Source organism: Panthera tigris, chromosome E2, assembly GCF_018350195.1.
Source record: "Panthera tigris isolate Pti1 chromosome E2, P.tigris_Pti1_mat1.1, whole genome shotgun sequence".
Taxonomy (NCBI): domain Eukaryota; kingdom Metazoa; phylum Chordata; class Mammalia; order Carnivora; family Felidae; genus Panthera; species Panthera tigris.
In genome coordinates, this window is record NC_056674.1 from 56,804,216 (window position 1) to 56,821,933 (window position 17,718).

At 61.3% G+C, this 17,718-nt stretch overlaps 1 protein-coding gene across 1 annotated transcript; it reads right to left on the reverse strand.

Annotated features, from left to right (window-relative positions):
* Positions 1-428: 428 nt before the first annotated feature.
* Positions 429-17,517, reverse strand: SLC38A8 (solute carrier family 38 member 8). Its single transcript, XM_042969164.1, has 11 exons — positions 17,433-17,517; positions 17,009-17,199; positions 15,523-15,721; positions 12,250-12,391; positions 11,039-11,140; positions 8,956-9,013; positions 4,823-4,937; positions 3,885-4,032; positions 3,497-3,705; positions 2,759-2,810; positions 429-619 (listed from the first exon to the last, which is right to left on the reverse strand). The coding sequence occupies exons 1-11, from the start codon at positions 17,470-17,472 to the stop codon at positions 526-528; spliced, it is 1,350 nt and encodes a 449-aa protein (XP_042825098.1). The 5' UTR covers positions 17,473-17,517; the 3' UTR covers positions 429-525.
* Positions 17,518-17,718: the final 201 nt, after the last annotated feature.

Genomic DNA, 17,718 nt, shown 5'->3' on the forward strand with positions numbered 1-17,718 from the left:
GAGCCCCGCGCCCAGCTCTCTCCTGTTAGTGCAGGGATCCTCTAGCCGCCTCCCCTCTGCCCCTCCCCCACTGGATCTCACGGTCTCTAACTTTAAAAAAAAAAAAGAGAGACTTGGGAGGGACACACAGGGCAGATGACCACGCCGGAAGGGAAGGCCAAGAACCGCCACGGATGGCCAGCCACACGGCAGGCTGGAAGGGGCAGGGGGATCCTCCCCGATAGGCAGCGCGGCCCTGCCCACACCTGCATCTCGGGCTCCCGCCCCCAGACGGCGAGGGGACCCTTCTGCCCTTCGAAGCCCCCAGGTTGTGGTCTTTGTCGGGGCGGCCCGAGGACCCGAATCCACCCTCCTCGGCACTGAGCCCGAAACCCTCTGAACCAGGAGAAGCCCAAATGAGCAGCCTCAGGAGGCAGAAGGTATCCATTTCTCCAGCATCTTTATGAGGCAAGGACACGGGTCGCACAGCTGGACGCAGGCAGCCGCACCAGGGCAGCCATGGGGGCCGGGCCGACCCCCTCCCGCTCAGAGGAGTTCCAAGGCGGCTGCCACCGTGCTCTGCCCGAAGATGAAGGTGCCCACGAGCACAGAGACCACTCCCCACGCCTCCAAACAGCACCTGCCAGGCCAAGAAATACACATCGAGCACGCTCTCCTCCGGAGCTCTGCACAGACCAGCCAAGTGCACGCCGAAGGCTGATCACACGAAGCCAGGAGAGCCACCAAGTTGGAAGGAAAACCCATAGTATTCCCCCCCACCTATCGGGAGGGGTTTCCAAGACAAGGGGAGAGAAGGGCCCCCTGCGATTAAAACCACTCACTGCCTCTGTTAATCCCGTTCCTCCCCTGGGGGAGGGAGACCCTTTTCCAGTCTCTTCTCTTTGGGGGCAACGGGAGGAGGGGCATGAAGCCCCCCTGAAAACGATGAAGGAGCAGAAAGCCCGAAGTCACCCACGATGGGGACAGCGGCTGGCCACGGGGGCAGAGGCGGTCACCCTGACAGCCACTGAGGCCACATCTGCGAGCTTCCCGACGCACCAACAGAGACCGTGCAGACAAGGAAATGAAATTCCTACAGACGGGAGGGCGGCCGGACACATTTCTGGCCCCATTAACAAAGGCCACAGGACCCGATGTTACGGAAAGACGGTCTCGAGCGAGACAGAATCGTGAACGCCCCCAATACGGAGGTGGGCAGAGCGTGGGGAATGTTCTCGGGCCTGCAGGCTCCTAGAGCGGTTCTGAGGGATCAGAGGCCCTACGGCAGCTCTAGAGTTAAAAATACCTTCAAAGCCCACCAGTAAAAACTGCTGTGAGCTTGGATCCAGGCACAAAACAGAAGCAGCAGGGCCTTCAAAGACCACTGCCAGGAAACAGCCACACGTAGGAGGCCCCAGACCATCGCGGCCGCCCCAAGACCGAGTCAGGTTCAGAGACATCCAGAAAAGCTCTTCCCCCAGAAGGGAAGGAAGCCTTGCCCACGGCTGTGGGAAAACCAGGCCGGGGCTCGATGAGGCGGGAGGGAAGGAGAGAGACACTGGCCTCCGGGGGGGGGGACCCAAGCCCCTGGCTGCTGGAACACAGGAGCATCTGTCCTGGGCTGAATGGCAGTCCCCAGGATTCGTGTCCACCCCAAACCCGTGAACGTGACCTTATTTACGAACAGGGTCTTTGCAGATGTAACGAAGTTAAAAATCCGGAGAGGAGATCATGCTGCGTTTGGGGCGGGCCCTCAGGGCAGTGACAGGTGTCCTTATAGAAAGGCACATGGGGACTTGAGGCAGAGAGCCCCAGAGGGGCAGAGATGGGGGTGAGGCAGCCACCAGCCAGGGACACCTGGAGCCACCAGAAGCAGGAAATGGCAAGAACAGAAGCGGCTATCAGAGGCTTCAAAGGGAGCCTGGCCCTGCCGACACCTTGACTGTGGACGTGCGGCCTCGGCTGGGACAAAACGCACTTCTGCTGTGCTCAACGCCCCGGCAAACGTAGGACGGTGTCCCTTTACCTGCCTCGGCCTCAGTTCCCACATCTGTGAAAGGGAAGGAAAAGCCACACAGGCCCCTGCTGAGGTGTGGCAAACCCGTGCGTGCACTCTCTTTCTCGGGGGGTCAGCTGGGCCCCTCGAGGGCAAAGGACAGGGCCCCAGTCATAGCCCAGGCCACCCTGGAGATGAGGGCCCTCTTCTGGGAAAGAGGGGGAGCCCCAAAGCCTCTGTCTAACCCACATCGTGGAGCAGGGAGGAGGAGGCAGGCGTGAGGCCCGGACCCAGTCAGCCCGGGTTGAGTCCCAGCGCCGCCCTGACTTGTCACGTGCCTGTGGACAAGCGTCTGCCCCCTCGTCTGGAGGATGGGTATCCTGGTATCGTAAGGAGAGGACTGAGGGCCGGGCACTGAGCAAGGGTCCAGCCAAGACCCGCTACCTTGCAGACACAACGTGTTACCCCTCCGGCCACACGGCCTCCACAACACAGGGTTCCCCACAACGGGACCCGCCTGTGCCACAGCTCGCGGCAGAGACGATCACCCTCTGAGGGCAAGGGAGGGCTGAGCACCCGTAGCGTGTGGGCGGGCCCCAGTGTGGCTGGCAGGGGTTCGATTCCTGGCTCGGACACCGTGTCACCGTGGACAAGCCAAGCCCCGTGGCCTGTCGTTCGTCTCACCGGCAGGACGTGACCTCCGTGGGCCCTGCCACATTCCCATTCTGCTCCCTCTGAGCCCCTCAAGCACCCACGCTGCCACCCTGGTCTGGGGACACTTACCTGACGCGTGCAGCTACAGGCTGGACGTTAACGGCACAGATGAGGCACAGACCTGCAAAGGACACACGGGGCCACTCCAGCTCTCCACTGTTGAACCCAGAGCGGCCCGGAGCTAGAGAGCCCGTCCCCACGGACCCAGCTCACCATCACCCTAACACCTCGGCCCCCCTGAGCCTCTCCGACGACAAGCCCTGAGCGCTGCCTCCTCTGGGAGGTCCCCCGGGCTCCCCAGGCTGCAAAAAGCCTCAGGCCTCCTTGACTGGAGCTCCAGCCACCCACACGGGGAAGGTTTTGTACGAAACACCCATCTCAGAGATCGTGTTTGCCTCCCAGGTCCGGGGACCAAGACAAGAAGACATTCACAGGGCACCTTTGAACCGCGTAAATTTCACGTGCCCAGAAAGGTTAAAAAAAAAAAAAGAGAAAGAAAGAAAAGAAAAAAAGAAATCCCACAGTGCACGGTGGCACCGGAGACTGGACAAGGCCAAGGCTGACCCGGCACTCCCTGCGCCCCGCGCCGGGAGGCCGCTGGGCCTCTCCCTGACCACCTGCAGGATGGGGTGACGACAGCACTCCCAGCGGGTACGCCCACCGAGGGTCACGGAGATGTTTAACTCAAGGCACGTACAGTCCACGGCCCGTGTCCGGTCAGTAAAGCCTCGGCGGGGCTCCCACCCTCCAGACCCTCGAGTCCCCCACGGGGAAACCGGGCAGAGCCGAGCCGAGCAGGGGCCTCACCCGGGAAAATGAAGATAAAGAAGGAGCTGATCCCGCCAATGATGCCGACGATCTCGCTGAGGTCGGGCAGGAGCAGGGCCATGGCCAGCGTCACGGCGACCCACAGGACGGTCAGCGGCACCCGGACCCATGGCCCCGAGGGCTCCGCCAGGGCCCCGGGCCCACACGCCAGGCACCAGCGCCTCCTCCAGAAATCCTGCATCACCGACCTGAAGGCCACACACCACGGGTGGCTCCAGCCCCGCGCCGGCCCCCACCGGGCACCGTGCACCCCCAGCGGGGCTCCGGCCCGTCACCGGGCGCCGTTCCCCAAGGGCCGCGCCGACCCTCCCGCGGCTCAGTCTGGAGCAGGCACCGACATACAAGGGCCCCGCGGGCCGGACCTCACCTCCCCAGGAAGAGCACAATGGGGTAGACGGTCACGATGGACACTCCGAAGAGGGCCCGGGCCACGATGATGACCACGTCGTCGCCTGGGTAAGACATCAAGATGTCCGCAGAAACTTCGGCCCCGAAGGTCAGGAAGCCGTAAACCCCTGGGAGGCCGAGAGGGCGGAAGGCCGGGGGAGGGGGGCGGATTAGAAGGGCGCCGTGCCGGCGGGAGACGTGGACGGGGGGCACAGCACGGGGAACGCCGCGGACAGCGGGCGCTGCGTAACACGGCAGCCGCGTCCCCGTGCTGTCCTCCCACAACTGACGGCGTCGTGGGTCAGCAAGCTTCCTGGGTGACCACGGTGGGCCACAGTGGCTGGCACACTGCAGCGGCCCAAGGGCTCCCCGGGTCAGGGGCTCCAAAGCCCCGGGCGGGAGGGAAGCAGCCAGCCAGAAGTCAGCCTGGGCCTGAGACCTGGGCTGTGCCAGGGGCACGCTGTGTGACCCTAAGCAGGTCCCAGCCATCTCTGAGCCCCACTTCTGTGCCCCTCAGAGACCCTTCTGCCTGGAACCCAGGTCTGTGGGTACCCACGTCCGTCAAAGCCACAAGAGCGTTTTGTAGATCGCTACCCAGAGATCACGCCACGCAACGGTCACTACCGTCCCATCGGACATCTGTGTGGCAGAGTGTGGAGCGTACGAGCAGGGTCTCAGCTCTGCACGTCTAGTCGGAGGGCCCTGCCGGACAAGCCACGGAAGCCGTCTGAGCCTCAGCTACTCCTTCCGTGAAATGGGGACTTCCCAGGGGGGTCAGGAGTAAACGGGCGAGGGCTGTGACACCTCCCGGACCCGGCACGGCGCGGCCGGGCACGCGGTGAGCACTCCTCGGGCACACGTGATTCGGGGTCTCCCGCGCCCCCTGCCCAGCTCCGCGGTGTGCTGGTGCTGCCTTACCTGTCAGCGAGTAGACGAGGCAGCAGGCCAGCAGGGACAGCACGGAGACCAGGGCCCAATGGGAGAGGCTCCGATGGGTCATGCTGCAGTAAATGGACACCCCGGCTTCGTGACACTGCGAGGCAGGGGCGGGGCTCAGGGGGCGCCCGAGGCACCGGGAGCCACCTCGAACGTCTCCGGGCCCCAAAGCACAGGAAGCCACCCACGGGTCCGCCGACAGTAGAAAGTCTAGCAGGGAAATCGGCAGACGGTCACCCGGGGAAATACGACACAGCCCTGAAGGACGAACACAACCTCGCACAGGACGGCCTCGCGGCCGGAACGCTGAGCAAGACGAGAAAACATGTTTCTGGGGACATGAAGTTCCGGTTACGAGTTAACCACCCTGGGGCAAGGGTTCTGGACTGCAGCGCCCTTGACATCTGGGGGGGGGGGGGCTGTCCTGTGCGCTGCAGGATGCTGGGCAGAATCCCTGGTGGGGACCCACTGGACGCCAGGAACACATCCGCCATCATTGTGACAACCAAAAACGTCTCTGGACGTTGCCCAATGGCCCCCTAGAACTGCTCCTAGTCGAGAACTACCGCTTCCGGTGACAGAAGGGGGCTGCTGTGGAGCAGGACAGGTCACAAGGGAGCTTGTGGGGTTACCAGGAACATTCTAGATCCTGACTGGGCTGAGGGTTGCACGGGAATAGACACAGCCATGATTTATATGTTTCACGTATACTTAATAATGTCATGAGGAGTTTGAAATATAAAACACCTATGGCCAACGTCAAGGACTTCATTTACTTGGGGCAGGACCTGGGCAGCGGCATTTCACCAGCAGCCCAGGAGACCCTGACTGCCACACAGCCGGGGTTGAGAGGCAAGACTTTACCTTGATGTCCCCTATGGCTTCCAGACTGTTCTATGGTTCCTTCCACACATCAGCCTCTTTACTCCCTTCTGATCAAAACCAAACATGCGGATCACCTCCTCCTGCCCACTCTCCAGGCTGCTAGCCACGCCTTCCTCACCCCCTGAGCTCAGTTCACCTCTGTTCCTCCTTGCTGCCTCAGGACATTTGCTTCTGCTGGGTCCTCTACCTGGGATTCTCTCTTGGTACGGCCAGCACCTACCCTTCCTTTCAGAAAGCTCTCCCCAGCAGGACTGAGCTCCTCCCTGTGTCCCTCCCCTCCCCTCCCCTCCCGAGCACTTCTGGGTTTGCTTGTTCAGGATCTGTTAGCTACATCAGGGTGAGGACCACATTGGCTTCGCTTATGCCTCTGAGCTCAGGCCACACACAGAGCCCAGCACGTAGCTAAAGAACGTTCCAGGGGGACTCAATTACACACCCATTAACCCACCCAGCAAGCAGGAAGCCTCCCCCACCCCCGGCTCCCCAGCACTCAAATGCTTAATAGTCCCACTTGGTGCCAGTGTGAGATGCCATGTAGTCAAGCAAACATAGCCCCCCCCCCCCCCGCCTCGTGGAGCATGATGGGGAGGGGCACGCCCTCAGAAGAGGTGGGGGACACACACACTCACTCCCCAACTCCCCTGCAGGGGCCGCGTCCTGTCCGGGGGAGACTGAGCGCACATACCCTCCCCCCCGACACTGCTGCCCCAGGCCGCCTTGACCTTGCAGGAGCCTGCTGGCTGCAGGTTGGCTCAGCGAGGCCCTGGGGGCTTTATCCTCAAGGGGAGCCTCAATCAGGGGAAACCAGGGGAAACCAGGGGAAACCAGGGGAAGCCAGGGGACCCAGGTTCCCGCCTCCTGTACCTACCCCTATGGCATTTCTCAGGTACATCCGCATGGCTCCCAGAACGGCCCAGAGCCCATGACAGGGGGTCTCCCGAACTGTCTCCCCATCCCTGCTCCCGAATACACACCAACCCCCAAGGCCCACAGACTCTGGGGTCGCCCAGGACGCCACGCGGTGGGGGTCTCCAGGGCACGGCCAAGTGCAGGGGTGGGGACAAGACGCTCGGCTGTGGCAGGATATCGTCCAGCCCTCCCCCCAGGTTGTCCCAAGACCCCTGGGCCGTTTCTCCTGCTTTTACACCAGATTTTACACGGCTCCCAAGGACAGGGCTGCCCGGCTGGGACAGGGGCTGGGATGGCACTGGCTCTCTGCTCCCAGGGCAGGAGAAACGGCAGGCAAAGGAGCACACTGGCCGGGGAGCGCAAACAGGTCACACGCCCACCGGCTGAGGAGCGGTCTGCAGGCTGCACTCAATGCGGCCGACGACCACCCCGCAGCCACAGGAAGGGGGGCAGCGAGCGGCACAGGGCACGGCAGGGGCGAACGTGGAGAGCAGCACGCTGGGGGACAGAAGCCGGGACCAAGGGACCCCCTTAGAATCAAACGCCCGAAAGAGATCCGCAGAGAGACACGTGGGTGCCAGGGCGTGGAGGCCGGCCGGCCCCAGGTACAGGGCTCCTTTCGGGGCGTCGCCAGCCTTCTGAGTCGCCTGCGGCCAATGAGTGAACTGTTTGCCACGGGACTTAGACCTCAACACGGCTGTTTAAAAAGAGCAGCCGCGCAGAAGTCCCGGGGGTGGCGAGCTGGCTGGGAGCTGAGCCCGCGCCCCACGTCTGCCCCTCCACGGCCCTCGCGCTGCGCTGCAGGCTGGACGGGGCGCCCCGCTGCTCGCTCGAGGGGGCGGGGAGCGGTCTGGCCCGGTCAGAGCTCCTGAGGCCAACAGGAGACTTGCCCGTCCCGCGCCACCCCTCCAGCAGGCCGCCCCTCCTCCTCTCTCTCCCTCTTCACCCTCAACTGCCCTCCGCCCCCACCCCCGCACCCCCAGATCCTGGTCTCCTCTGGCCTGAGCCCCACCCCCACCCTGCGATTCGCGTCTGTCTTCTCCCAGCTCTTCATCGCTGCCTCCCGTGTCCCTGGAAACCGCAGCCCAGGCCCCGGTTGCTAGGAGAACCGGCTGACGGAGCCGAGGCAAAGGTGAGGGGGGCAGCCCTCGGAAGCATCTGGAAAGCGGCCCCCGCGGCGCAAGCCTGCCGCACCATATGGTGCCCGGGCGCGGGAGAGAGGGATGAAGGCCGCGGCCAAACCGCTGACAACAAAATCGTCGCTTTAGCTCTTTGAAAATATGGGGCGTGCGAGAAGAAATGGGAGACGTTCCTGCGAGCGGCTTGCTGAGCCCCAGAAGCGATATTTCGACTGATTTATAAAGAGGATAAATGGAAACGTTCCAGGGTTGTTGTTTTTTTTTTTTTAACGATCCTCAAAGAAAACGCAAGATGGAAAAAGCACAAACAGGAGCTGGAGGACAGAGCAGGGGAGGAACAAGTCAGGCGAGAAGGCACAGCTGTCGGGCCGAACACCACTTGCCCCTGCGAACTCGATTTTGCTTTGGGACCCGCCTGGGGGTGTCTGGGGTGTCTGGGGGTGGCGGGGGCGGCTGTTCTTAGGATGGAGGCGAAGCTTTCCTAAAATCAATAATGGATGAAACGAGTCAGGGAGCACCTGCCAGGTGACTGGAAACCCCCTCGGGGGAGGAGCCCACGGCCTCCATTGCACCCCTCTAACATCACGGGGGGGGGGGGCACCGACCTCACCCCTGCAGCTCTCCCGCCGCCTCTCCCCTGCCTGCGGCCCCCTCCCTTCCCGGGCTCACTAGGTGAACCCACTCCCCTTCGCCTGTCGCCTCCCACAGTTTGGCCCGCCCTCACTCTGTGCCACTCGTCACAAACTCCCCTTTTCTGCCCGGTACGCCTCCCGGCCCCCGAACGCCTCCCGAGTCAGGATCTTTCCTCCCCCAGGCGCCAGGGACAGCAGCCACCTGCATAAAGGCATTCCGTCTAAGCGGGTGGCACCAGGTCCCCAGTCAGGGAGATGGCCCCGGGAGAATTTCGCAGAGGAGGGAACAAGCTCCGGAGCCCCACACGCTGCCGCGGACCCAACAGATGTGCTGCTGGTGTCGGCAGAGGCCGGGTGCCCAGGTTCAACAGCGGTTCACCCCTCACCGAGCCCAGATGCCAACCGACACGCACAGCCTCCAGGAGACCGCCCACCTCGCCCCGTAGCGAGTCTTCCACCATCTTTCCTGACACAGGGCCACCCTCTCCCGAGGGAGCAGAGTCACCACAGCTCCCCAAGCCACGCACCTCCACCCGCACACGGCCATTACCTGGAACCCGAAGCAGATCGTAGGGAAGACACTAAACACGGAGGTCCAGGAGGAGGGGCTGCAAACGGACAAGAACAGGGGTTTGTCGCAAAAAGTTCGACTCACAACAACCGCCACTTGAGGAGGAGTTTTAAACAATACCAGGAAAACGTAGCTGAGCCAGGCTGTGAGACAGGCTTTTTAATTACCAGGAAAAGGATGCGTGTGGCACACTGCACCTTCTAAAGACACCTGTGCTCACATTTGGTAAGCTGACCTTCTCCACGCAGGACAGGGCTACAAGGAATTCCCAACTTTCCGTTTCCATCGAGGTCGGGGGTGGGGGCACTGGCAGCATCCATCAAATCCAACAGGGCAAGGATGGCTTGACCACCACCCAAACTGCCTGAGAGGACGGAGCCAGACACAGGGCAGAGCCTTGAGGTCCGGCCCCCCTCAGGGGCCCCCAGATGAGGACCCCCAGCTCCCTTTGACAAGCTCTGGGTACCAGCCTCTGGCACCTGGGGGGACAGAGCGGAGTGAGATATAAGCAGCACCTGCTGGTGTTGGTTCCCCCATCAACTCCTGCCCACTCCTCTCTTCCCCTTCTCAGAAGAACTCTCTTCCCTGGGCCCAATCCACTGGGACCCTCAGCCCCTTCTCCCGCCCTCATGAAACTCTCGTCCCATCACCAGCAGCCTCCGTGGCTAAATTCAAAGCTGGGACTCAGTCCTACGTGACCCAGCAACAGCATTTTGGCGGCCATCACCCCAACCCTCTTGAAATTCTGCTGACTGCTGAGGCCCACTTTCTATCTTCCTCTACGCTGGGTTGACTAGCATCCCCCCAAGTTTGTATCCATTGGGAACCTCAGAACAAAGCCTTGTTTGGACACAAGGTCTTGGTAGAGGTCATGAGGGAAAACGAGCTGAGGTCACAATGGAGTGGGGTGGTGCTATTACCAGAAGAACAGACAGACACAGACAAGGGAAGGTCCTATGTGATGGAAACAGAGACAGAGGGATAGAACCATGTGCCAAGGGACGCCAAAGATTGCCGGGGCCACCAGAAGCTGGAAGGGGCAGGAAGGATTCTTCCTTCGAGGCACTAGTGAGAACTCCCCCACCCCCACCCCGCCAAGCTAACCCATTCTGCACCTTCTCCTTCCTTCTCTTCTCCCAACACCTCCTCCTCCTGTCCCTGACCTCCTGGTGCCGGACTGGCCACCACTGGCTCAGCGTACCGTTCTCACCCAGGCTGGCGGCCCCAAATGCCCCCTCGGAGCCGACACCCACGGCCTTTCTCCCTCCAGTCTGGACCCCTCTCTGACCTCCAGACACACAGGTCTGACTGGTCACCTGACGTCTTCATCGGAGGTCTCAGAACCGCCTCCAACATAACATGTCCCCACGTGACTTCCTCCCCCCACCCCTGCTCCCGTCTCATCCACCCCAGGAAACAGCACTGCCACCTTTCCCAGCGCTCAAGCCCAAAGCTCAGAGTCGCCCCAGCCTCTTCTCTGCGGTCCTGCTTCCAATCGGTCGGCCAGAAGAGGCCACGAAGTTCGTGGAGCCTGGCGCAAAATGAACACGCTGGCACCTTGTTCAGGGAAGAATTTCAGGATGGCGGGGTGCCCGGTGGGGCTCAGTCAGTTAAGCGCCCGACTTCGGCTCAAGTCACGATCCCACGGTTCACGGGTTCGAGACCCGCGGCGGGCTCTGGGCTAATGGCTTGGAGCCTGGAGCCTGCTTCGGATGCCGTGTCTCCCCCTCTCTCTCTCTGCCCCTTCCCTGCTCGAACTGTGTGTGTGTGTGTGTGTGTGTGTGTGTGTGTGTGTGTCTCAAAGATAAACTTAAAAAAAAAAGAAATTCAGGATTGCAACAGCAGGCCATTCAGCCACGTGCAGGGCCCTTCTGGGTGACTGCTGGTCACGTGCCCGTGGAGGTGGCCCTGCCACGAGCAGATCTGATTTCAGCCCCGCAGTGGCTTCCCAGCAAACCCCAAGCCCTCGGCACCGCGCAGCATCTCTGCAGGACAGCCCCTCCCCACCCCCACCTCTCGGCCTCACGCAGGAAGCCATGAACGGCCGCCCCCTCACACTCACCTCTGTGCGGGGCGGGGCTCACGAGCAAGGCCTTGGGGCCCGGTATAGTACTGCACCACGATGACCAGGGCCAGGTAGCAGGCGGCCAGGGTGCCTAGGATGCTGACACACACGGAACGTGGCGTTAGGGGCCTCCACGGTACAGCCACCCCATCACGGGAACACGGGCCCTGCCACACGCAGCCCGGGGTGACACAGAGCACCATCTGAGGGCCAGCGCGGCCCACGTCGGCTAGGTGTCAGGCAAGGTCCCCACTGCTCCGAGCCTCGATTTCCGTGTCTGTGCCATGGGGACAGCGGGAAGCCTGTCTGAGGCCCAGGGGTCAGAGGCGTCGAGCTCCCAGCCAGGCCGACACCCGTCAGGTCCGAGAGCTTCGGGAGCCCCCATCCCTCCAACAAGACAGCATTCCGATGTGGCACCCACGCCGGGACGCCCTCGGCTCGGCCACACCAAAGCGGGGTGCGCCCCTGACCTTGCTGACACGACAGGAGAGCCAGGCAAGGGCTGGAGCCCAGAGGGGACCTGGGTCCCCCACGTGCTCTCTCCCCATTCTAGTTCTAAGGTAAAAAGTCTGTTGGCGTTCACGACGCAACAGGGGAAGGCAGATTGCAAACTCAGGTGAGTCCTTTCGCCAAGCTTTTTTTTTATTTTCCGAAATTTATATATAAAGGGGCAGTTTTAAGTCGGCTAAGCTTCTGACTTCAGCTCAGGTCACGATCTCATGCAGTTCTTGAGTTCGAGCCCCACGTCCGGCTCTGTGCCGACAGCTCGGAGCCCGGAGCCTGCTTCGGATTCTGTGTCTCTCTTTCTGCCCCTCCCCTGCTTGTGCTCTCTCTCAAAAAACAAATAAACGTTAAAAAAAAATAAACCCAAAACACCTCAGACTGCAAGGTGGAACCCAAGTGTATATCTGGGGTCTCCCCGTGACTGTGCACATAAACCATCTGTAATAATGAAATCACAGAATAACAGCCACGTCAATACACGTTCTTGTTTATCTCTGTTTTCTACCCTGCTTATGTGCTACTTGGGTAACTGTCCCTCTTTTTTCTCTTCTCCAAAAGGGGAGGACGAGAGCTGGCCGCCCCCCTAATCCCTGGCAGAAAGAACCCCCCCGTCCCCACCCCCCCCCACCTGCAGACGCCGGCACAGGTGGGGACCCTGGCAGGGAAGCGTCTGCAGCCCCCCCACCCCACCCCCGCCCCCGTACCTGGTGTACTTCTGGAACCCAATCTCGCGCGGGACGGACAGGGGCAAGATGACCAGCGCGGAGAGCAGGGTCAGGGTGAGGCGCTGGTCCACGCACCACGGCTGCGGGGCTGGGGGGGCGCTGGGCAGCAGGAAGCCACACACTGAGGGCAGGGAGGGCAAGAGGGTGGGGACTGCTCAGAGCTGCGGCCCCAGCACCCCCCAGGCACAGAGCCCCAGCCACAGGGGTCCCTGCTCCCGGGCGGGCCGGGGTCGGCCGGGGCAAGGAGCCCCACCTGCCACGTGCCACCATGGGGGCAGCAACCTTGCCGCAGGTTCATTCAACAGCCATTCGGTGACCTTCTGCTAGAGGGGCCGCAACAAGGAAGAGGCCAAGGGGCCTGCCCTTGAGGCACCTGGGCCCTAATCCGCTCATAAAAGATGCTTTTCTGTTTGCTCATGAGCCTGTCAGGGGAGGAGCTGGTACTGAGAGCCAGTAAACGTCCCCCTGATAAACTCCCCCCCCCCCCCAAACAGTGGCCCAGAGCGACGGCTTTGTCACACGCCAGGGACTGGAGGAGAACTAGGGCAGGGCTGAGCCGGCCAGTTCTACTCCGCGTGGGACCAGCTAGGGTCACGTGGGGGTGCATGGATGGCCCACGGGTAGGCTGGTCTAGAGGGTCCGCGATGGCTCGACAGTGGGTGTCTGGTGGGGACACCTGAGCCCTCCCTGCAGTCCTGGGGTCTCTCCCACAAGGACCCTCCAGGAGGTTAGGCCGGGGCAGCTGAGGGCTCCCGAAGATCCCGGGGGAAATTGTCCGCTTAAAGGCTGGGCCTGGAACGGGCACCATGTCACATCTGCCATAGTCTGCTGGGCCAACGTTGTCTCAGAGCCCATGCTGATGGGGGCAAGGGACACACACTCCTCCCAGCCTCCCACCAACCTCTCAGTAGGGGGAACGGAAGAACCCAGACCGGTGTCCCCCCCCCCCCCACCACAATGAAATGGAGAATTTGAAGTTGACAGAAGAGGCAAGGCCCGTGGGGGAGGGGAGAGCATTGGGGGAGGAGCAAGATGGCCTGGGGCTCGAAAGGGGGGGGGGAGGATGGGGGGGTGTCCCTCCTCCCAGGTCCCCACAGCCCTGCTGCGGAGGGCTAGGAGCTGAGAGATGCTTCACGGCCCACTTGGGGGCACTTGCTGTGCTGGACTGTGATCCTTCTTTGTTCACCAAATGCAAGCCAGCCACGCACAGAAGCCAAGACCTTACCCGAGTAGCTTGTTTCTACCGAACCTCTGCAAGGCTGGGGGGGTGGGGGAGGGGTCCCAGGGTCCCACCCCGAGGTCACTCTACACAGGCATCAGGCACGAGAGCAAAGCAGGCATTCCGGGCCACAGACGCCAGGGGAATGCACGCACCCAGAGGTGCACAGAGACCTCGGGGAGTGCCAGACCCACATGGCCTCTGGGAAGGGACACAAGCCCCGCTTTTGCATCTAGATCTCCTCAGCCAGGATCCCAGCTCGGACATCTGGGCTCCAGCAGCCCCTCCCGAGGCCTCAACTTTCTAGAACATTCCTTGACGTCTTTCAGCACCTGTCACTTCTAAGTCATCGGTACCCACTGCACACAAGGACACCAAGCACCCCACCCGCCACAGGCACCCCCAGTCTTTATTTGGCCCCCCTGCCAAGAAGCCTGCAGAAACAACACATCCCCAACCCTCTAACCACTAACACACAAGCACACCCCAGGCCATCTGCCCAGAGCCCGTGGAGGAGGTCTGCGTCCTCAAGGTTGCTCTGATCACTCCAGCTGCCTTCTGGTGCAACCACCTCTGCCCAGAGGTGGAACCGGACATGACCTCCACCTCACGCCGAGAGGGTGCTTCTGTGTGCCCCTTTTATCCACTGGGAGATTCAGATTCGCCAACCTCCATGCTTTTCGGGATACAAGCACCAACCCCCCCCCCCCCCAAGACACGGGCACCTGGAACCTCGGGACCCCCAGCACTGGGGCCTTTGGTTCAAGTGACAGAAGAAATAGCAAAACAGACGACCAAAATCCAAGCGTACGGCTAACCACCTTCCAATTAAAAATTGCAACACTCCAGTTAAACACGGAGACTGTCGAGACAATTTAAAAAAAAAAAAAAAAAGAAAGAAAGAAAAAAGCAAGACCCAACTACGTGAGGTCCGCAGGAAACATACTTGAAACTCCCAAGTTACCTTTAAGTTCACAGTCAAAGACCCGGCGGGGGGCGGGGGGCGGGGGGCGGGGGGTGGGGGGGTGGGAGGAGGGGGAGAAGCCAGGCAAACACTCAAGGAAGCTGGACGGACTAGACGTGTGGCAGAGAGGCTGGACTTGAAGGCAAAGAATTACCAGAGACAAGAGGCGATCTTTCACGATCCTCGCGGGACAATTCACGGGTGGGAGCCTGCCAACAGAGCTTCGAGCACCAGGAGGCCAAAATGGACAGAATTCAAGGGTCAAACACACCAACCTGCAAACACAGCTGATTTGCACGCTCGCCTTTCACCACCTGAGGGAGTAACTCCATTTGGAAAAACAATCAGGGAGGCTCGGGAGGATCTCATCCAAGCCGTGGAGCACCTAGAGCCGATGCAGCGTTCCAGAACATTCCGCCCAACTGCACCAGGCACGTCCCTGAAGGGCCCCCGGAGCGCCCACCAAGACTGATCACATGGGGGCCCAGAGCAAGTCTCCGAGGCCAAAGACTGAAACCGCATGGAGCGTGTTCTCCGACCGTGGCACAACTAAGGCAGAAACCAGAAAGCGATCTAGGAAACTCCGCAACTAAGTGGAAACTGAACCACACAAGCGTCAACACCCGTGAGTCCAGGAAGAAATCCCAGCAAGAATTCGCAAATACGCTGAAGAGAACAAAAAGGAAACCTATCAAAGCGGGCACGATGTGGCTAGCAGAGTTTGCAGGGAAATGGTCCATGGGGGATGAGAAGCCAAGGGGGCCTGGGCTCAGGCCTGGACGTCCATCCCCAGATTCAAGGTGTTACTGGCTCGCTCTCCAAAGGAACTTCTCTGCAGTTGGCTTGGCTTCCCCATCTGTAAACTGGATTCTCCCCACTAGACATCCAGCACGGCCCCACCCCCTCCATGACTCCCAGGGTGCTCATTACCACTCCTTCTGCCACAATGTAAGGAGCTCAGGGGTGGCCTTGGCCTCTGCTGTCCCCCCAAGGCTCCCCCAGTACCCACATCCCGCTCATCAACCAGAAGCCCCCCGGGGGTGCCCCCCACTCCTTTGCCAGTACTTACGCTTCTCCAGCTGGTCCCCAATCACTCTGAGGAAGGCTACGGAGATCATGAGCAGGTTGACGATGAAGCAGGCCTCACACAGCTTCCCCAGGGCCGGGCCACACAGCTCTCCAACCACACCCTGGTAGGTCATCTGGCCGCTGACAGAGGCAGCATAGCCCAGGATGACCAGCCCGCTGATGAGAAAGACCAAGGAGACCTGCGGAGCAGGACCGTGGGGCCAGGGTGACCCCCAGCCCACCACCCGAGCCAGCTGCCCCGCAGGGTTTTTTTTTTTTTTTTTTAATTAAGTAGGCTCGGGGCCCAACATGGGGCTTGAACTCAGAACCCTGAGATCAAGAGTTGCGCATGCTTTACCGACCGACCCTGCCAGGCGCCCCAGACCCTTGGGACTTTGATATCACTCTCCACCAGGCCTGTCACCCACACAGGCCACCTGGAGACCAGGGACCTCTACCCAATATGCTACCAGGCCCGCCCCTGCCCGGAGATCAGAGTCACAGGGCAAGCGATTGTCCAGGCCTCTCGGGCTGTATGTCTTTGCACCTGGGATTCCTACTATCCTGCCCCAGTTGGATAAATGAGATCTCAGAAACCCAGAGAGTCTCAATTACTCTCCTAAAATCCCATGGGTTGTGGGTTAAAAGAACACACGTATCGTTGGAAGAGATACAACCGATCCACCCGTACAACCCTAACCCGTCAGGACTGAGAACCCACCACCGTGCCCCGGAGCCCTCTCGTGTCCTGTCCCCCAAAGAAACTCCTGCCCTATCGTCCCACGGTTACCTATTTTAATAGGCCGGACACTACACAAGCTAGGACCGGGCAGTTTCCCAAAGGACAGAAAAGGCCCCGTGGCCACGATCAGCTGGCTGCCATAAAAAGGCATTTAAGATCACGTCTGTGGACCAGCTCCCCACACAACTCAGCTGTTGCTATCAGCTGCGGAAAGAGAATCTTCGCAAATAAAATGAAGCTGTGCTAATTAGCGGCCCTTCTCCGCTGGGGCTGTCCAGCCCTGGCCTTTCTAGAAGGGAGTTCAGGCTCCACATGCAGCTGGCAGGACTGGCTGCACGGCTGTGACGGGCGGCGGGTCAGGCCAGGTGTGGGGTGGGGGGGTGGGGGTCACAGCATCTTACACCCGATCCGACCGCACGCAGAGCTCAACTTTCAGCATCGAGCTGTAACCAGCCGGTGAGAAGAGCCGACTGGCCAGGTGACCGCCTGCAGATGATCACTTGAGGCAGGCGCCTCCCCACCCCCCACCCTCAACAGCCTAGGGGTGCTCGCCACTCAGGGCTGCGGTGGGAGGACCCCGTCCCGCGGCAGCTGAGCAGAGAGCGGACGCAAACGGGAGTCTCCAAAGGGGTCGTTTCTACAACAGGCAGCCCCTCAGGAGGGATGCTGAGGATTCCAGTCTGGATCCCACCCCAGGAGACCCGCCCCCCCCCCCCGCCCCGAAAAATGCTCCGCAGGTGCTTACCAGCTCCACCAGGAAGGCGGGGGTCACCCCACCCGCCTTGTGGAAGGCCCAGGGGAAGTTGAGCAGGCCGGCCCCCAGCGCGGATTTCAGGAGGATGAAGACAGCGCCCAGCGAGGACAGAGAGGGGCTGGCGGCTGCGGGGACCGGCTTCTCCGCGAGGCCTGGGCTGCCGGCCGTCGGTCCCTCCATGGCTAGAAGCAGCAGGGAGGCGGGGGGGGAGAGGCGCAGTCCTCTCACACTGCCTTCCTGGCTATGACTGGTCTCGCTCCCCAAATCAGAGTCACCCATCTGTCCCAACAGCCCCACGCCACGGGCTGCCTCGGGCTGCCCTTTTAAGTGACCCGCTCCCAGGCCCCGGTTTATCCTCACCGGGGCACCTCCTACCCTCCTCTCCCGAGCCTCCACCCCAGCCCCTCACCCTTACCTCCAAATCCAGACTTCAAGATCAGATAGTCGTCAGCCATCAGGGACGGGGCTCAGGCTTGCTCCAGCTGGTTCAGCGGCATTTCTTGGGCCCCACTGGGGGAAGAAGGAAGGTTCTAGCTGTGCCCGAGGTGGGGAGACGATTCGGGAATTAAGGGAGCTCTAGAGAGCACGTGTTGGGGTCATGTCTCAACACCAAGGGGAACAAGGACAAGAGGTCAGAGCCACCGGTCCCAAGAGCTCACAGCGTCTGCGACTGCCAGCCTGAGGAGGGGGTCTTAAGACGC

What these genes read in the sequence shown, in the direction of transcription:
- SLC38A8 (XM_042969164.1), bottom strand. Translation starts at nt 17,472, where the DNA reads ATGGCTGACGACTATCTGATCTTGAAGTCTGGATTTGGAG. An exon ending in TGGGGACCAGCTGGAGAAGC is followed by an intron (nt 12,392 to 15,522) that starts GTAAGTACTGGC and finishes CCCTGCCCTCAG; the next exon opens with TGTGTGGCTTCCTGCTGCCC. An exon ending in GGGTTCCAGAAGTACACCAG is followed by an intron (nt 11,141 to 12,249) that starts GTACGGGGGCGG and finishes CGTGTGTGTCAG; the next exon opens with CATCCTAGGCACCCTGGCCG.